General features: G+C 43.9%; 1 protein-coding gene across 4 annotated transcripts in view; it reads left to right on the forward strand.

The window, feature by feature from the left end:
• Nucleotides 1-12,956, forward strand: part of adamts10 (ADAM metallopeptidase with thrombospondin type 1 motif, 10) — a 47,243-nt gene extending 34,287 nt beyond the window's left edge. For all 4 annotated transcript variants that reach the window (XM_023843695.2, XM_023843693.2, XM_072699429.1 and 1 more), the window contains exons 18-25: nucleotides 2,006-2,086; nucleotides 2,282-2,445; nucleotides 2,545-2,671; nucleotides 3,170-3,299; nucleotides 4,670-4,874; nucleotides 10,291-10,467; nucleotides 10,815-10,971; nucleotides 11,066-12,956. In XM_023843695.2, the coding sequence (XP_023699463.2) occupies nucleotides 2,006-2,086; nucleotides 2,282-2,445; nucleotides 2,545-2,671; nucleotides 3,170-3,299; nucleotides 4,670-4,874; nucleotides 10,291-10,467; nucleotides 10,815-10,971; nucleotides 11,066-11,175 (1,151 nt within the window). In that variant the 3' untranslated portion in view covers nucleotides 11,176-12,956. The remainder of the gene's footprint in view (nucleotides 1-2,005; nucleotides 2,087-2,281; nucleotides 2,446-2,544; nucleotides 2,672-3,169; nucleotides 3,300-4,669; nucleotides 4,875-10,290; nucleotides 10,468-10,814; nucleotides 10,972-11,065) is intronic.
• The last annotated feature ends 1,351 nt before the right edge of the window (nucleotides 12,957-14,307 follow it).

A 14,307-nucleotide genomic window follows, 5' to 3' on the forward strand; every position in this document is an offset into this window, starting at 1 on the left:
AATCGCCCTGCGGAAATTAAAGCGGTATTATTATGTGCTTGTTTGTTGGGTTTTAGATAAAACTGCACCACACACTGGACTGCTGCCCATGGAGTTAAGGGGCCTCAGGCATTTTGGAATGATTTATAATTATTTGTTTGCACATAGACTGTTTGCATCTCCACTCCACTCCCCATAATTTTTTCCCCAAAATTCATGCTTAAAAATGACTTTCCAGGGCAAGTGCTGTTTCCTGCCCTCGGACCGCAGCTGCCCATCCTGCTTAGCAGTTTGAGTCTAGACGGCTTAGTTCTGATAAAATGTTCTTATATATAGAATGAATTTAAGCAGGCAGGGTTGCTGGCAGGAGCGAGCGGTGGCAGTGCCTGAGCAGGACCGACCGTGTGTACGTCATGTGTCTGGCTGTGGCTCTGTCTTTAGCCCTTCCCTGGCCCCTAAGGGTCACTCTGCAATCCCATTGCATTTACAGTTACATTTATTTTTTTAGCACAAAGTGATGTACGATTGAGAGAGCAGGGTCAAACAATCCCTGGAATGACTGGGGTTAAGGGCCTCGCTTAAGGGCCTGCTGATGACATCACTCTGCCAATTATGGGCGCATGAATCCTAACCTGTTGAGCCCCACTCTGCCCTCTAGCACCTGAGGTCACCAGCCTAATGCGCCTGGGGGGGTCATTGGCAGTGAGGCCAGTCCTTCACCTTAGTGAGCCAGACTTGTGGCATGACCTTGTGGTGTTGGGCTGAAATGAGGCAGGATCCTTGGGTTCTGGCTGCCCGTGGATCTGAGCACCAGTCCAGCTCTATTCTGGGCCAACCTCCCCCGGAAAGCCTCAGAACTGACACCCGCTGTGGGGGCAGCCATATCTGGGGACAGTTGGACCTGGCCCGGCCACAGCCGTGCCATGTATTTTGAGCCGGGGCTAATTTACAGCCCACACTGAGCTCGCTCACACTGAATTTTTTTTCGTAACTGAGCCTCGCTTCCCGTCTGAATTACAGCAGGCTGTACTCAGTGCCAGATATCAAATTTCTTACACGCTGAAGCCAAAAAGCCGGGAGCGTGAGTCGGCTCAGTGGTGGACTGAAGGCAGTGCGATTTCGCTTCTGAGAAGCGTGTCCCATAGAAAACCAACCCGCTAACAAGTCGACCCCGGGGCTAAATCTCCGCTAATTATCCTGGACCTGTACCAGTGCATTACGATGTGCTCCGTTCCGTTCCCAGGACAGCAGGTTGTTATATGTCTCAGACCACTGCCATGGTCCGACTGTTTCGGCCTCCTAATCTCAGATGACAGGAATACAGGTTCCTGTCAGCGTTGCCTTAATCATCGAGTCCCATTTATTTCTCTGTCACACTTCTCGTTCCTTGCTTTTTTTTTCCATTTACCGAATTCTGTCTTCGTCTATCTCTTGCTACTCTTCTCTGCTCTCTTCCCTTCTTTTTTCCCTGTTCTCTCTTTGACCTGGATCCAGCTTTGGCCGGCGCAAGGGGTCACTCAGGGTTCGAGGGCCGGGGTGGGGGGGGGGGGGGGGGTTTACTGCTCTCTGGCACTCTGCGTCTTCTGTTTACCACACGGGCCCTCGGATTCTAACAGGAAAGCGTCTCCGTTTTCCTGTCCACCAGAAACCGCAAGTGGGGCTCTCGGCTGCCGAAAATTACTCCCCCCCCCCCCCCCACCCCGGCTTCTGCTGGTCTGGAGGAAAGCTTGTCCTTCCCCCTGACGGTTCCCTTGACTTGGAATGAATTATTTATTTAATTTCTCTTTTTTTGAACGGGGTTGGAGTTATTTACAGGGCTGTGGTGGCTGGACAGAGCAGTCTGGTTACAGACGTATTTGCTGTTCACTGGTGGAGCTGCAGAATGTTCTCCAGGAATTCTGCTGGAATCCAGAGGCCCTGCTTAATCCATTGGGAACCTGCACAGTCAAACAGTAGTTATGCATCATTCGCTCCACAGTTGGGTGGCTGTTTTTCTGACACACCCATCTGGCCTTTATGTCCTCAGGTTATGAAGAGGTGGTTCAGATCCCAAAAGGCTCAGTGTTCATTCATATCCAGGAGCTAAACGTCTCCCTCAACTATCTGGGTGAGTCCTTTAATTTCTGGAAAGTTCTAGAATTATGCACATTAGAAAACAATTTCTGTGGCACCAAATGTTCCATTATTTGGAAAAGGCTACTGAATTGGATTTTCCAAGTTTACCTGACATGGATCCCCCTTGAAACACGGCTTTAGTGTTCTGTTTCCATGTGGACACTCACTCTGCAATCCCATTTCTCAGTGCTGAAGGGCAAAGGGGACCAGTACTTTATTAATGGGAAGCTGACTATAGACACCCCGCGGAGGTTCGACATCGCTGGGACCACCTTCCACTACCGGCGGCCAGCTGACGAACCGGAAACCCTGGAAGCACTTGGGCCCACCAACATATCGCTTGTTGTTATGGTAACAATTTGACCAAATTGCCCAAGTACCATCCAGGATACATCAGTGTATGTGTCATGGACAGCTTGAATGCACCAACAACTGTGTGTGTGTGTGCAGGTGCTGGTGCGGGAGCCAAACCCAGGGATTCACTACCGGTTCAACCCCCCCATGAAACGTGACGCACTGAGTGGATACGCCTGGCACTACACCTCCTGGTCCCGCTGCTCCTCCCTGTGTGCCGGAGGTGCGCCCCCTGCTCTTGCCTGCCTTGCTGGTTTTCACTCGTCCCTCTGCCAGGATCATACAACCTTCTGGTTAAATCACTGGCCCACGAAACCCCTCCCCAACACACGCACATACAGCGGTTCAGAAACAGATGCATTTCACCATATCATGAACACCTAGAACCTGCCAAACTGGGTTCAGGAGGGTCTGAAGCCACCTGTGTTTGGGGAGCACATGTGACGTAAGCAGGCCGAAAGCCTCATTCCTGATAAAATCACTAATTGTCCCAAAAAACAAATTAATCTCAAAACTGACATGTGATGACCACCAAAACCAGCCAGTGGCCTTGATCTTGACCACTAGGCTTCACTGCTGCACCAGCTCCATTGCATGGAACCACCCTGTAAAATCACCAGGCCAGAGTTAAGGTCGGGGTCCCGCATTGTCTCATGGATCCACCCTGTAACATCACCGGGCCAGAGTTAAGGTCATTGTTCTGCTCTGCTCATCTTCACAGGGGTTCAGACCCAGCAGGTAGTGTGCAAGAAGCAGGCTGATCATTCGGTCGTCTTCAACCAATTCTGCGACAAGAGGAGCAAGCCCAAGGAGAAGAAGAGAGCGTGCAACTCTGAGCCGTGCCCACCAACGTGAGCTTCCGGCTGCTGGGGCATCACCTTCAGCTGCACTGTTTCATGATGTGTTGGTGCTCTGCTTATCTTAAAGTACCAATGCTCAGTCTGCACACTGACATTGACTGCTAGAAAAACAATACTATTAATGATGTTTTGAGTATCCCAGGTGTGTGTGAGAGTAGGTATCTGTACGGGCGATTTCACTGTGGCTGCAGGGGGTGCAATTGCACCCCTTACTTGTCAAGTGAAAATGCTATTTACCTTACATCCCCTGGGAGATAAGCCTGGAGTTGCTTGTGGGTATCTGGATGTGAATAATCAGTTATACTTTGTCGCGCTGAAAGGTAGAAGCTAATGGGACTGTGTGTGGGTGTGTGGGTGTGTGTCTGTGTGGGTGTGTGGGTGTGTGTCTGTGTGGGTGTGTGGGTGTGTGTCTGTGTGGGTATGTGGGTGTGTGTCTGTGTGGGTGTGTGGGTGCACCCTGAACTTCACCCTTAAAGCTGTCTGGAAGTTTTGTGATTCTTAGACAATGTTTAAGTGTTACAAGTGTTAATGTGCTATGGTTGGTGAGTGTTAATGTGGGTGTGTGTGTGTGTACATAAAGTTATATGAGTCATATCTAGTAAGAAATCAAATGTGCATGTGATTCTCACGGCTGGTTCATGTTTTTCTCTGTGTGCCTGTTTGTGTACAGCAGGTGTGTTTTAACATTACGTCTGTGTTTGTCAGCATGAGTCTTACAACTGGTGGATCTTATTGTGCATTAATTTGTGTTCGTGTTTGTTATCGATCCTTGCAGCTGTTGGATGTTTATGTGTATTTATGAATCTTACAGCCGATGAGAGCTGGTGTGTGTGTATACCGTACATATGGCTGGTGAGGCCTGGTGCGTATGTCTATGTATATACCATTCTTACAGCAGATGACAGCTGGTGTGTGTGTATACCATTCATATAGCTGGTGAGGCCTGGTGTGTGTCTGTGTATATACCATTTTTACAGTTGGTGAGAGCTGGTGTGTGTATACACCATTCATATTGCTGGTGAGAGCTGGTGTGTGTGTACCATTCATATAGCTGGTGAGGCCTGGTGTGTGTCTGTGTATATACCATTTATATAGCTGGTGAGAGCTGGTGTGTGTATACATCATTCATATAGCTGGTAAGAGCTGGTGTGTGTGTACACCATTCTTACTGCTGATGAGAGCTGGTGTGTGTGTACACCATTCATATAGCTAATGAGAGCTGGTGTGTGTGTACACCATTCTTACAGCTGGTGAGAGCTGGTGTGTGTGTACACCATTCTTACAGCTGGTGAGAGCTGGTGTGTGTGTACACCATTCTTACAGCTGGTGAGAGCTGGTGTGTGTGTATCCCATTCTTACAGCTGGTGGACGGGGGAGTGGTCTGAGTGCAGTCGCAGCTGTAACGGGGGTGTCCGTACCCGCGAGGTGCTCTGCAAGAGGAAGATCTCACCCTCGGAGGAGAAAGTCCAGGATGACAGTATGTGCGCCCCTCCACGTCCCTCCCTCACCGAACCCTGTAACAACCAGACCTGCCCCCCCGAATGGCTGGCCCTGGACTGGTCTGAGGTATAGTTCACGATCTTTCCAAAAAAGTCCTTATGCTACATTTAGAAGTGTTTTTTCTTTTATAGTCAGTGTGTGAGTTACTAGTGTCGGTGGCCATATCGTGTTTTTATCATTTAACATATTTGGGTGTTGGTGTAAGGTATTTGTATGGACGAATTTTTAGGATAGTGTACTGCAACCTTGATACACTCCATCTGAGTCAGGGCCATTTCACTCCATAATAGCAAACTACAATCAAGGGTTACTGTCAGGTCTTCCTACTAGGGACAGATCCGGGATTTACATGGCAGTGGTTTTCAGATGCACTGCCCCGTAAGGCCTGTTGCTCTTTTCTGATGGCCAGTGTGCCTTTAACTGGTGGGGGACAGTTCTGGGGAAACTACAGGACTTGACACTTCCTAGCATTTTAGGGATTGTTGGTCAGTCAAGTTTAAAGGATAAAATACATATGTTTCAGATGCTTTTCAAATTATAGTACTATGCAACTTAAATTATTGAACTATGTATAATTCAAATATGCTATGATACTGTAGCACCGGCAGCGTCTGCCTGTCCCAGCATGCCTCATGAGCGCGTGTATATAACCCCATGTATGTTTTGCATATAGCCCATGTTTGTATTTTTTAGTGTAGGTACTTGTGCTGTGTATCCAGTTGTCGTGTGTGCCCTTAACTGTGACTGTACTCGGTCCTTGCCTCATCCTCACGTGTCTTAGCCATTGTACAATTACCCGTGTATTTGTCATTGAGAGAAAATTACTTTTTTTTCCCCCGTCATGTTTTCTGTGCACGCAGCATTAGCCTCAGGTAGCTAGCCAGAAGCAGACGGGTTATCACTTAGCAGAGTCGGCTTATCAAAGTAAGGGGGAAAAAAAGCGTAATTTTAATTTTTTCCATAATGTGGAACTCCTACACTGGGGCGGTAAAGCTAGCTTTATATTCTACATTCAGTTATCCAGTTGTAATATCTTTCAATAATAACAAGCGACACCCATTGGTTCTCCACAATTCTTTACATGCAATTTAAATTTGAATGCTCACATACTGTATGCACTTCATATTCATTAGCTGTCACTCGCTTACATTCATTGGTAGTGAATGGAGAGTGCAATTTTTAATATTATGTAAATCATAATCTGAAAGTTAAATGGTTACCGCCATGTCACAGAACATAATCAGTAAAGTAATCGTGTGTGCTGACAGGCATTAGAGGGATGATGAGCTTGTCTGTAAAACACGACCAGGCTCAGTGCACATAAGAAATGTTTATGGTCCTGTTTTATTTATTGCGCCATGGTTGAAACAGGTGTCCAGATCAGATTCATAGGATCACACATGTGTGCGATTTCATTGCAAATAATCTGCTTATTTCCGAATGCGATGTACATACTTACTGCGACAACAGGCAAAAATAATAATAATACAAGACTTAGTGTTTGCTTCATAATAGTGGAGACGTGACACATCTGATACAAATGTCACAGATTTCTCTCAGTGTGCGTCCTGGAAAGGCACCAGAGTCACCTTGACCATGAGCTCTACAAGCAGTCGGGAGATTGGTCAAAGGATGAATGGGCTTATAGAACGTGATATTATTACGTGTCCTAATTGGATTCAATAATAATTCAAACCTATTTCTTAATCAGGTGCAAATGAAGGGACAAAACCCAGGGTTACAAGAAATGCATATGGAAATGCAAATATGTTAATAAAGAATGTCCTAATAAGGACTAGAGCCACTGTTTGCCTTATGAATGGCTTCTGTCTTTCTTGGGATGATGTCATACATGTTCCAAACTGTGTGTACTGGCATGATGGACCATTGTGTACCTCCACTTCTTTGAAGGATGAAAGTGGTAGAGGTCTGCTTTGCACTTTGTATTCCACCTGTTTATATCTAGGGATTGGTGAGGCCATGGAAGACTTCCGACATCATCCTGTTGTTCTTCAGACCACTACTGAATATGTTTAGTAGTGTGTTTTTTTTTGGGGGGGGGGCGGGGGGGGATTATTACCAGGGAACATAGAACATGATGAGGGAACAGTGTTTGCATCACCAGGTGCACCTGGTGCTATAAAATGGGCTCAGACTCTGTGGCTGTTACACAACAAAGCATAGTGATTATCAGACCTGCTGACTCCCATGAGAGGGCTGGCAGACATTGCGGACTTGTGGCTGCATTTGTAACTGATTTACTTACTTCAAAGTTCGGTCCTTTTCAGTTTGCTATTTCTCATATTTTGTCAGTCCTTATGTATGTAGTAATTAGTTATTTGTAAGGTACATATCACTCACAGCCTGTACCAGATGGAGATCTGCAGATTTATGCTTTAGGCTGTATTTTGTTAGCGTGCTATCAATTATAATCAACAGGCTAAGAGAGTTAATGGTGGCAAGTACTTCTGCGTAGAATCGACATCGCAGGTACAGTGTAGACATGCACTCCCTAGAAATGTTGCTATATGTCAAGGCCACGCAGGCCAGAGCAGCTGTGCAGGGCGGCCAGTTCCCACACATCTGCTGTGACGCTCACGCTTTCAGTCTCCCGCGCTCATGCAAGAAATCTCACAGCAAATAAATATTATTCCATTATAAACCCAAAATTAGCGACAACAAAAGCAATGGGGTAGTTTGCAAACCCTACAGACTATTTACAAGTTAATAAAAGTTACATACATGTAAATGTATGTGTAGACTTGTCTTGAAGTCAAAATCTCACTCCCTCCAGCTGACCACCGTTGGCAGTCGTGGCTATGATTGGTTGGCTTGGCAGTCGTGGCTATGATTGGTCGGCTTGGCAGTCGTGACTATGATTGGTCGGCTTGGTAGCAGCGTACTTCCTCCTACAGAAATGTTTTGTTGTTGTTTGTTTCCAGCAGAAGGGATTTTAGTGTCGGGCAAATTGTGTTTAGTTTGTTACTAGCCTGCTGCTGGTTGCAGCTGTTCACGCCAGGGCTGCATAACAGGCTTCACTTCTGCTCTCTGTAATAGGGTGGGCCAGGGAGATGATATAAATATATATTCAGAAGAAACTGAACATTTTGGATGTTTGTCCTTCATCTGCTGTGCAAGCAGAGTGCCTTGAAAGCTCTGTGTTTGTATGTGTATATATGTGTGTGTATATATACCGTGCCAGTCAAAAATTTGGATACACCTGTCCATAGAAAGGTTTATTTGTACTACAAAACAAAAAAAATAGTATTATAATAGTATAGTATTAAACAAAAGCAAATAGTAATGAGTTGTTGGGGGGGGGGGGCAGCTCTGTGGGTTGGGACTCAGAAGGTTGCTGGTTCAAATCCCTGGGTCAGCAGAGTGACCACTGGGCCCTTGAGCAAGGCCCTTAACCCCAGGTGATCCAGGGACTGACTGACCCTACTGTCCCCTCTACACCAGTTCCATGAGGTGGCCTCCTGGGATGCTTTTCCAGCCGTCCTGAAGGACGTTGGCCACTTTTCCTTCACACTCTGGTCAAACGCATATCCAAACTTTAGACTGGTACTGTATGTAACACAACTGATAAATGACAGCTGTTGTGACCTTGACAGATGGAGTGCCAGTTAACTGAATAAACCCCTAAAACTGCTAGCCAAAGTGTAAGCTACTGTACCGATACCCAGCAAGACAAATAGCCAAGTTGCACATAAAATGACTTGTGTGTTTGATGATATTTGATGAGCTCAGTCAAAACGTTTGAAATTACCCACCACTTCAACTCATTTTACGTTCACTTGCCTTGTGCAGCTAGCTAGTACCGGGATCACAAGTTCATCTGCACGTATGAACCGACTGAAGGGAAGGGATGAGAATGGAAAAAGAATGTGAGTTGAGTGTAGGGCTGGGACAATGGGGTGACATGGCTTCCTGATTTGTTGAGTGACTATCTTGATGGCATCAGCTGGAATGCTAGGCTGCAGCTCACAAAAAATAAACTTGCCTGACATAATATATGGAACGGATTGTTCTGGTCCATTTTAATGCCTATTTGCATGTATTTCATACCTGCATACTACCTTTGAATTGACATTTGATGTAGAATCCAGTCTTTTAATCCACTTTCTTTCTCACACTTTGTTGTATTTTGTCCCGTATTTTGCCCAATTAGTACCTTTTTAGTGAACTAGCTAAAGAAACTCCATTCATGGGATTTTGATTTGTTTTGATATGTATGGGGAAGGAGGGAGGCGGAGGGAATGGGATCCTGAAACAGGACAAACTCAGCAGTTTTGCGTTAATACACAGGTATGATGGAGAGAGATGGAAGATAAGTGACTACACTTTAGAAACAAGCCCAGAAAACTGCAACCCACAACCACCAATATTTCCATTTGATTTTAAAATAAAACAAGGCCAAAGTTGCCTAGAATAAGTAGACTTGGCAACCGGTGATCACATACAAGCCAAATCTCACAGGTGATTGGTAGATAGGTACTGAGTCTGAGAATATTTTATTTTAATATAAGTTTATGCACACAAGAAAGGAACATTTTCGCAAAACAATTATAATAAATATATAAATAAAATATATATGTCCTTTTGATAATAGCACAAATATTCTTTCTCTCTCTCTTGTGAAGCCAGGCCCAATGCACGATATTGAAAAATTTCAGATGTGAATGTTTTTGCGATAAATATTGTGATATTTATAAAGCAAAAAGGAGTTCAAAATAAATTTCTCGCAAACCTGTCTGTGAGTAATTTAAACAGCAAGGATGAGAATGATTATGATTGGCTCGAAGACAGCACGCGGTGCTCATTTAAAAGCAGTGACAGTAAGCTTTAAGATGATTTTTATATGTATACTAGATGATCTGGAAAAAATAATAATTATTAATATAATAAGTTTTGTTTACAGAGTACAAATTTCTTAGCAAAACGATGCACCCAACTAGTGCTTTGGTGATGTAAATTCAGAGCAACACAGACACACCAGCGCACCAGTATAAATGCTTGCAATGGTGAAGGGCATGGCATAAGCTCTGTGTAGGCTTGATGCAGAAGTATAATTGAGCCTTTACAAGCCAACATCACTGGGATTTGGATTAAAAAAAACTCACTTTAGGCAGTATTAATCTACTGTATTCTAATCTGATTGCCCAGCAGATTATAGCAATCAGCATAGCATACCTTTAATGTGGCACGAAATCAAACAGCTGCTCAATAGAACAGTATGGATTGGTTAAAATGGACCAGAACAGACAAGATGGCTTCATCCCTTTAACCCCAGTTAGCTCATGCTTACACGCTACCACATGTGGCGTGATGGTTTATGCCCTTAGCGCAGAAGGGCTCTTCACATACACATGTGCACTTTGCATCTTACGTCAACATACGTTATGCAGTATCTCAGTGCACTTGCACTTAAGTGGGACAATTGGGACGAAGCCTACATCTGTTTCTCTGTCTCCATCCCCAGTGCTCTTCCAGCTGTGGTCCAGGCTACAGGCATCGTGTTATCCTGTGCAAGAGAGGGGAGAGTGGGGATGCACTGCCAGAGGCGGAGTGCCTGAAGAGCAGCCGCCCCACCAGCAGGGTGCGCTGCAACCTCCAACGATGCCCTCCGCCGCAGTGGGTGACTGGCCCATGGGGAGAGGTGAGAAAATGTGCCCGTTTTTAATGCACACACAAATGTTTCTGTTATTTTTGCTACATCCTGATCCAGGGTTCCGTACCAATTTGCCACAGTATGGAAATTAAGTCAGGGTTATAAAAAGCTGTTCTCAAACGCTGCTTCACCCCCATTTATGGGCTTTTCCAAGAAACAGACTATCTTGGAAATATTTCTTTCTCACAGCAGTGACGGCATACGTACTGACGATTAGCCACGCTTTCTGTTCCTCATGCTGTCGTTCCTTTAAAAGGCTTTTTTGGCTTGCGGTCTTTGCCACTGCAGTATACGATGAGAGCCCAACTGTGGCACTGTCTTTTTGTGTGGCGCAGTGCTCAGCGAAGTGCGGGCTGGGCCAGGAGATGCGCTCTGTGCAGTGCCTCACGCACACCGGCCATCAGTCCAATGAATGTCCAGAGGCTCACCGACCTGCAGCCATGCAGCAGTGCGAGAGCAAGTGCGAACCTGGCCCCACGGACAACCCCGACGGTGAGGGCTTGGGCGGCCTGCTCTATGCCTGTCTCATGCTTCCTCCCATCCCCAGCTTATTCTCACCTGTTGCTTTTTTCTTTGTTTCAAGCAGAATGCAAAGATGTGAACACAGTGGCATACTGCCCCCTGGTGCTCAGGTTTAAGTTCTGCAGCCGACCATACTTCAGACAGATGTGCTGTAAGACTTGCCAAGGACATTGACTTCCCTACTCCCCAGCCTCCTGCCCAGCTCACGTGTGATGACCTGCAATGGTGGTGGTGGGGGGGGGGAGTTGAGTTACACAAACGGTGAATTATGCAGTGATCATGGGGGGTGGGGGGGGTATTATAGTATTATACAGCAAGAAAAAATGAGTGAGGAATGAAATGAAAAAATAGGGAATGCATAGCTGTCAAAATGTGTCGTCAACTGCCACAACAGCCCCTCAGTCACCCTCTGCTGCAACTGTCATTCAACTTGAAATTCTTATTCCTGTTAAATTGTAGCCTGTTAATATGTCTGTAATGGGAGACCACTGTATAACATAACACTGTATTACACGTTGTGGTCGCGTTGAAACCTTGCAGTGATATGAAAAATGGATATTTTCCCCCTTTGCTTTTGTTGGAATTTATACTGCCTTGTTTTCTTGGTTTCGCATTACTCTGTTTTTTCTGAAACCTCACAGATCATCTGATACGTCATGTGAAGTGATGGATTGGCACAGTTGTTGTTCCTGTAAATGTTCACAAGCATGCGTCTGGCTGCTGGACGCGCAGTTAAGTCCATTCATCATTGCCCTATACGTCTGTCAGTCTGGGTGCTACTGCATTGCCATTGACAGGAGCACAGTAGGAATTCCTTACTGTACCCAGAACAGTTCCCTGTCCCACTGCTGTATTTGAAAAGCACTATCGCTAGACTAATATAGCACTTCATGTGCAATAACAGTAGGAATGCAACGTGGGATTCGTGGCTAGAATGGTTTAACATACCTACTCCAGTGCTTTTAATGTCAGTGAGTCAAGACCAGCAGTACACTTGAACAGGAATGTCCAATTTTCCTTATTACTAAATGATTTGGCTTGATTTTGCCCTGTGACGGACTGGCATCCCATCCAGGGTGTATCATGCCTCATGCCTCGTGCCTCTTGGGAAAGGCTCTAAGGTCCCCATGCCCTGTATTGCCTAAGCTTTTATGGAAAATGGGTGGATGAATGGATGTATGGACTGATTTATCAAGCTCTTGCAGCCATGTATCATTTTGCATTTTTTTCACTTTTAATATTCATTTAAATTAAATAAATATTTCAGACATTAACATAGCATTAACAAATAGATATATTTTTTTGATATTTGTTTTTGATTCCTAAAAGAAGAATATATATATCTTTATGCATGGCTGCAAAACCTTGCTGAATCTGGCACTTGCTCTAATGCCACAATGGTAGCGTGCAAGTACTTCTAATAAAAGGCGTGCGTCACATCGAGTTGTCATACCTACCGCTCCTACACAGCTTTGAGATGGTGCTATTTTTTTCCTCTTCCAGAGATCATGTATTTCAGTTAATATAAATGGTTTGCTTGAGGTCAGTTCTCAACTATTTCGCAGTCCGGGGAAGAGGAGCAGAAATTGCGGAGGGCTTACGATTCCCCCTAAGTCGGACCAGCGGGCAGCTGCGTCGCGCGCATTCGGAAGCTTTTTGTATCAGTAATAATACTCAATATTAATCACTCTGATGGTTTTACCTCAGAAACAAATCAGCACAACTTTTTAAAAACTAAATTTTCAAGGTATAAGCTTAAAAGATATGTACTGTGGCTGACCACAATCAAACCATTTTTTCTTCTCTGAGAAAATGTGATGGACAGATGTCATTTTCACATGCTATTAGATATGTACTGTACATCCAGTATTATAAAAATGTTTGCGATTCTTATGTACACCAGTTGAAATGAAAATAATTCAATAAATGACTAAATATGGTGCATTGTAAATACATTTCATGGGCAGTGACCCTTTATTCGCCACTGGTATTCATAGGTCTGTCTACAACATTGACATGGACATCCGCATGGATACACGCTTCTCTGGGGAGCGCTGCTGTCATTTTTACACTGTTTTGTTATTTGTGTTATTTTTGCCATTCTCGGGTATTACATGAACTTCACAGTGCGTCTCAGTGTCATTTTTCTTGAAATTTTGAGGCTAATTCTTTGTTATGGGCTTAATACGCAAGCCAGATCCCTAAGATAACTATAACCTGTAACACTTTATAATACTGTTCCTTAGTTAACAGGGAAATATGCAGGAAGTAAGCAGCAACAAAGGAGTAGCGCTTCATTAACACCTAAATTGGTACTATTAACTACTAAGGAGTTATGCTTAATTACTCAATAGGTAATAGTGAACTAATTATTATAGTAGTTCTCTATTACTTCATTAGGAACTATTGAGTATTGCTGGTCTCACTGGGAATTATGTACTAGCTATGGATTATTTCTAATAACTACTACTTCATTACTCATCAAATGAACAGTGCTTTTTTTTTGGACTAACAGGAACTTACAGGCTACTGTTCTCAATGGTTTTTGCCATTTTTTTTCCTTTTGGAATAACAGGCTTGTTTCTTCCTACTTGTTTGTATGACATACAACTTATTCTACAAAATATTACTGCCTAAAATATATATGCAGTACCTACATTTTAATTATTTACCTCACTTCAGTGCCAGTGTTCTTCAAACTGTGCTTTGAAGTCCAACTGAAGGGATGGTCAATCAGAGACTCGTGTTTTGCCACATGATGTGCTCCACCACATATTGTTGATCTTTTCTAAACATTAAGAAATTAATGTATGCATTTTAAATAAGGAATGAAGTCTTACTAATGACCTAAATAAAACTAATTGTAACTCATTAGTAATGAATGTGGCGTTACTGACTTCTTCCATAGGAGTTACTAAAGAACAAGAACAGTATTATAAAGTATAGGTACTGTATACATATTTTTGGCAGTAATATTTTGTAGAATAAGTTGTATGTCATACAAACAAGTAGGAAGAAACAAGCCTGTTATTCCAAAAGGAAAAAAAATGGCAAAAACCATTGAGAACAGTAGCCTGTAAGTTCCTGTTAGTCCAAAAAAAAAGCACTGTTCATTTGATGAGTAATGAAGTAGTAGTTATTAGAAATAATCCATAGCTAGTACATAATTCCCAGTGAGACCAGCAATACTCAATAGTTCCTAATGAAGTAATAGAGAACTACTATAATAATTAGTTCACTATTACCTATTGAGTAATTAAGCATAACTCCTTAGTAGTTAATAGTACCAATTTAGGTGTTAATGAA

Source organism: Paramormyrops kingsleyae, chromosome 15 (genome assembly GCF_048594095.1).
Source record: "Paramormyrops kingsleyae isolate MSU_618 chromosome 15, PKINGS_0.4, whole genome shotgun sequence".
In the NCBI taxonomy this organism is placed as follows: Eukaryota; Metazoa; Chordata; class Actinopteri; order Osteoglossiformes; family Mormyridae; genus Paramormyrops; species Paramormyrops kingsleyae.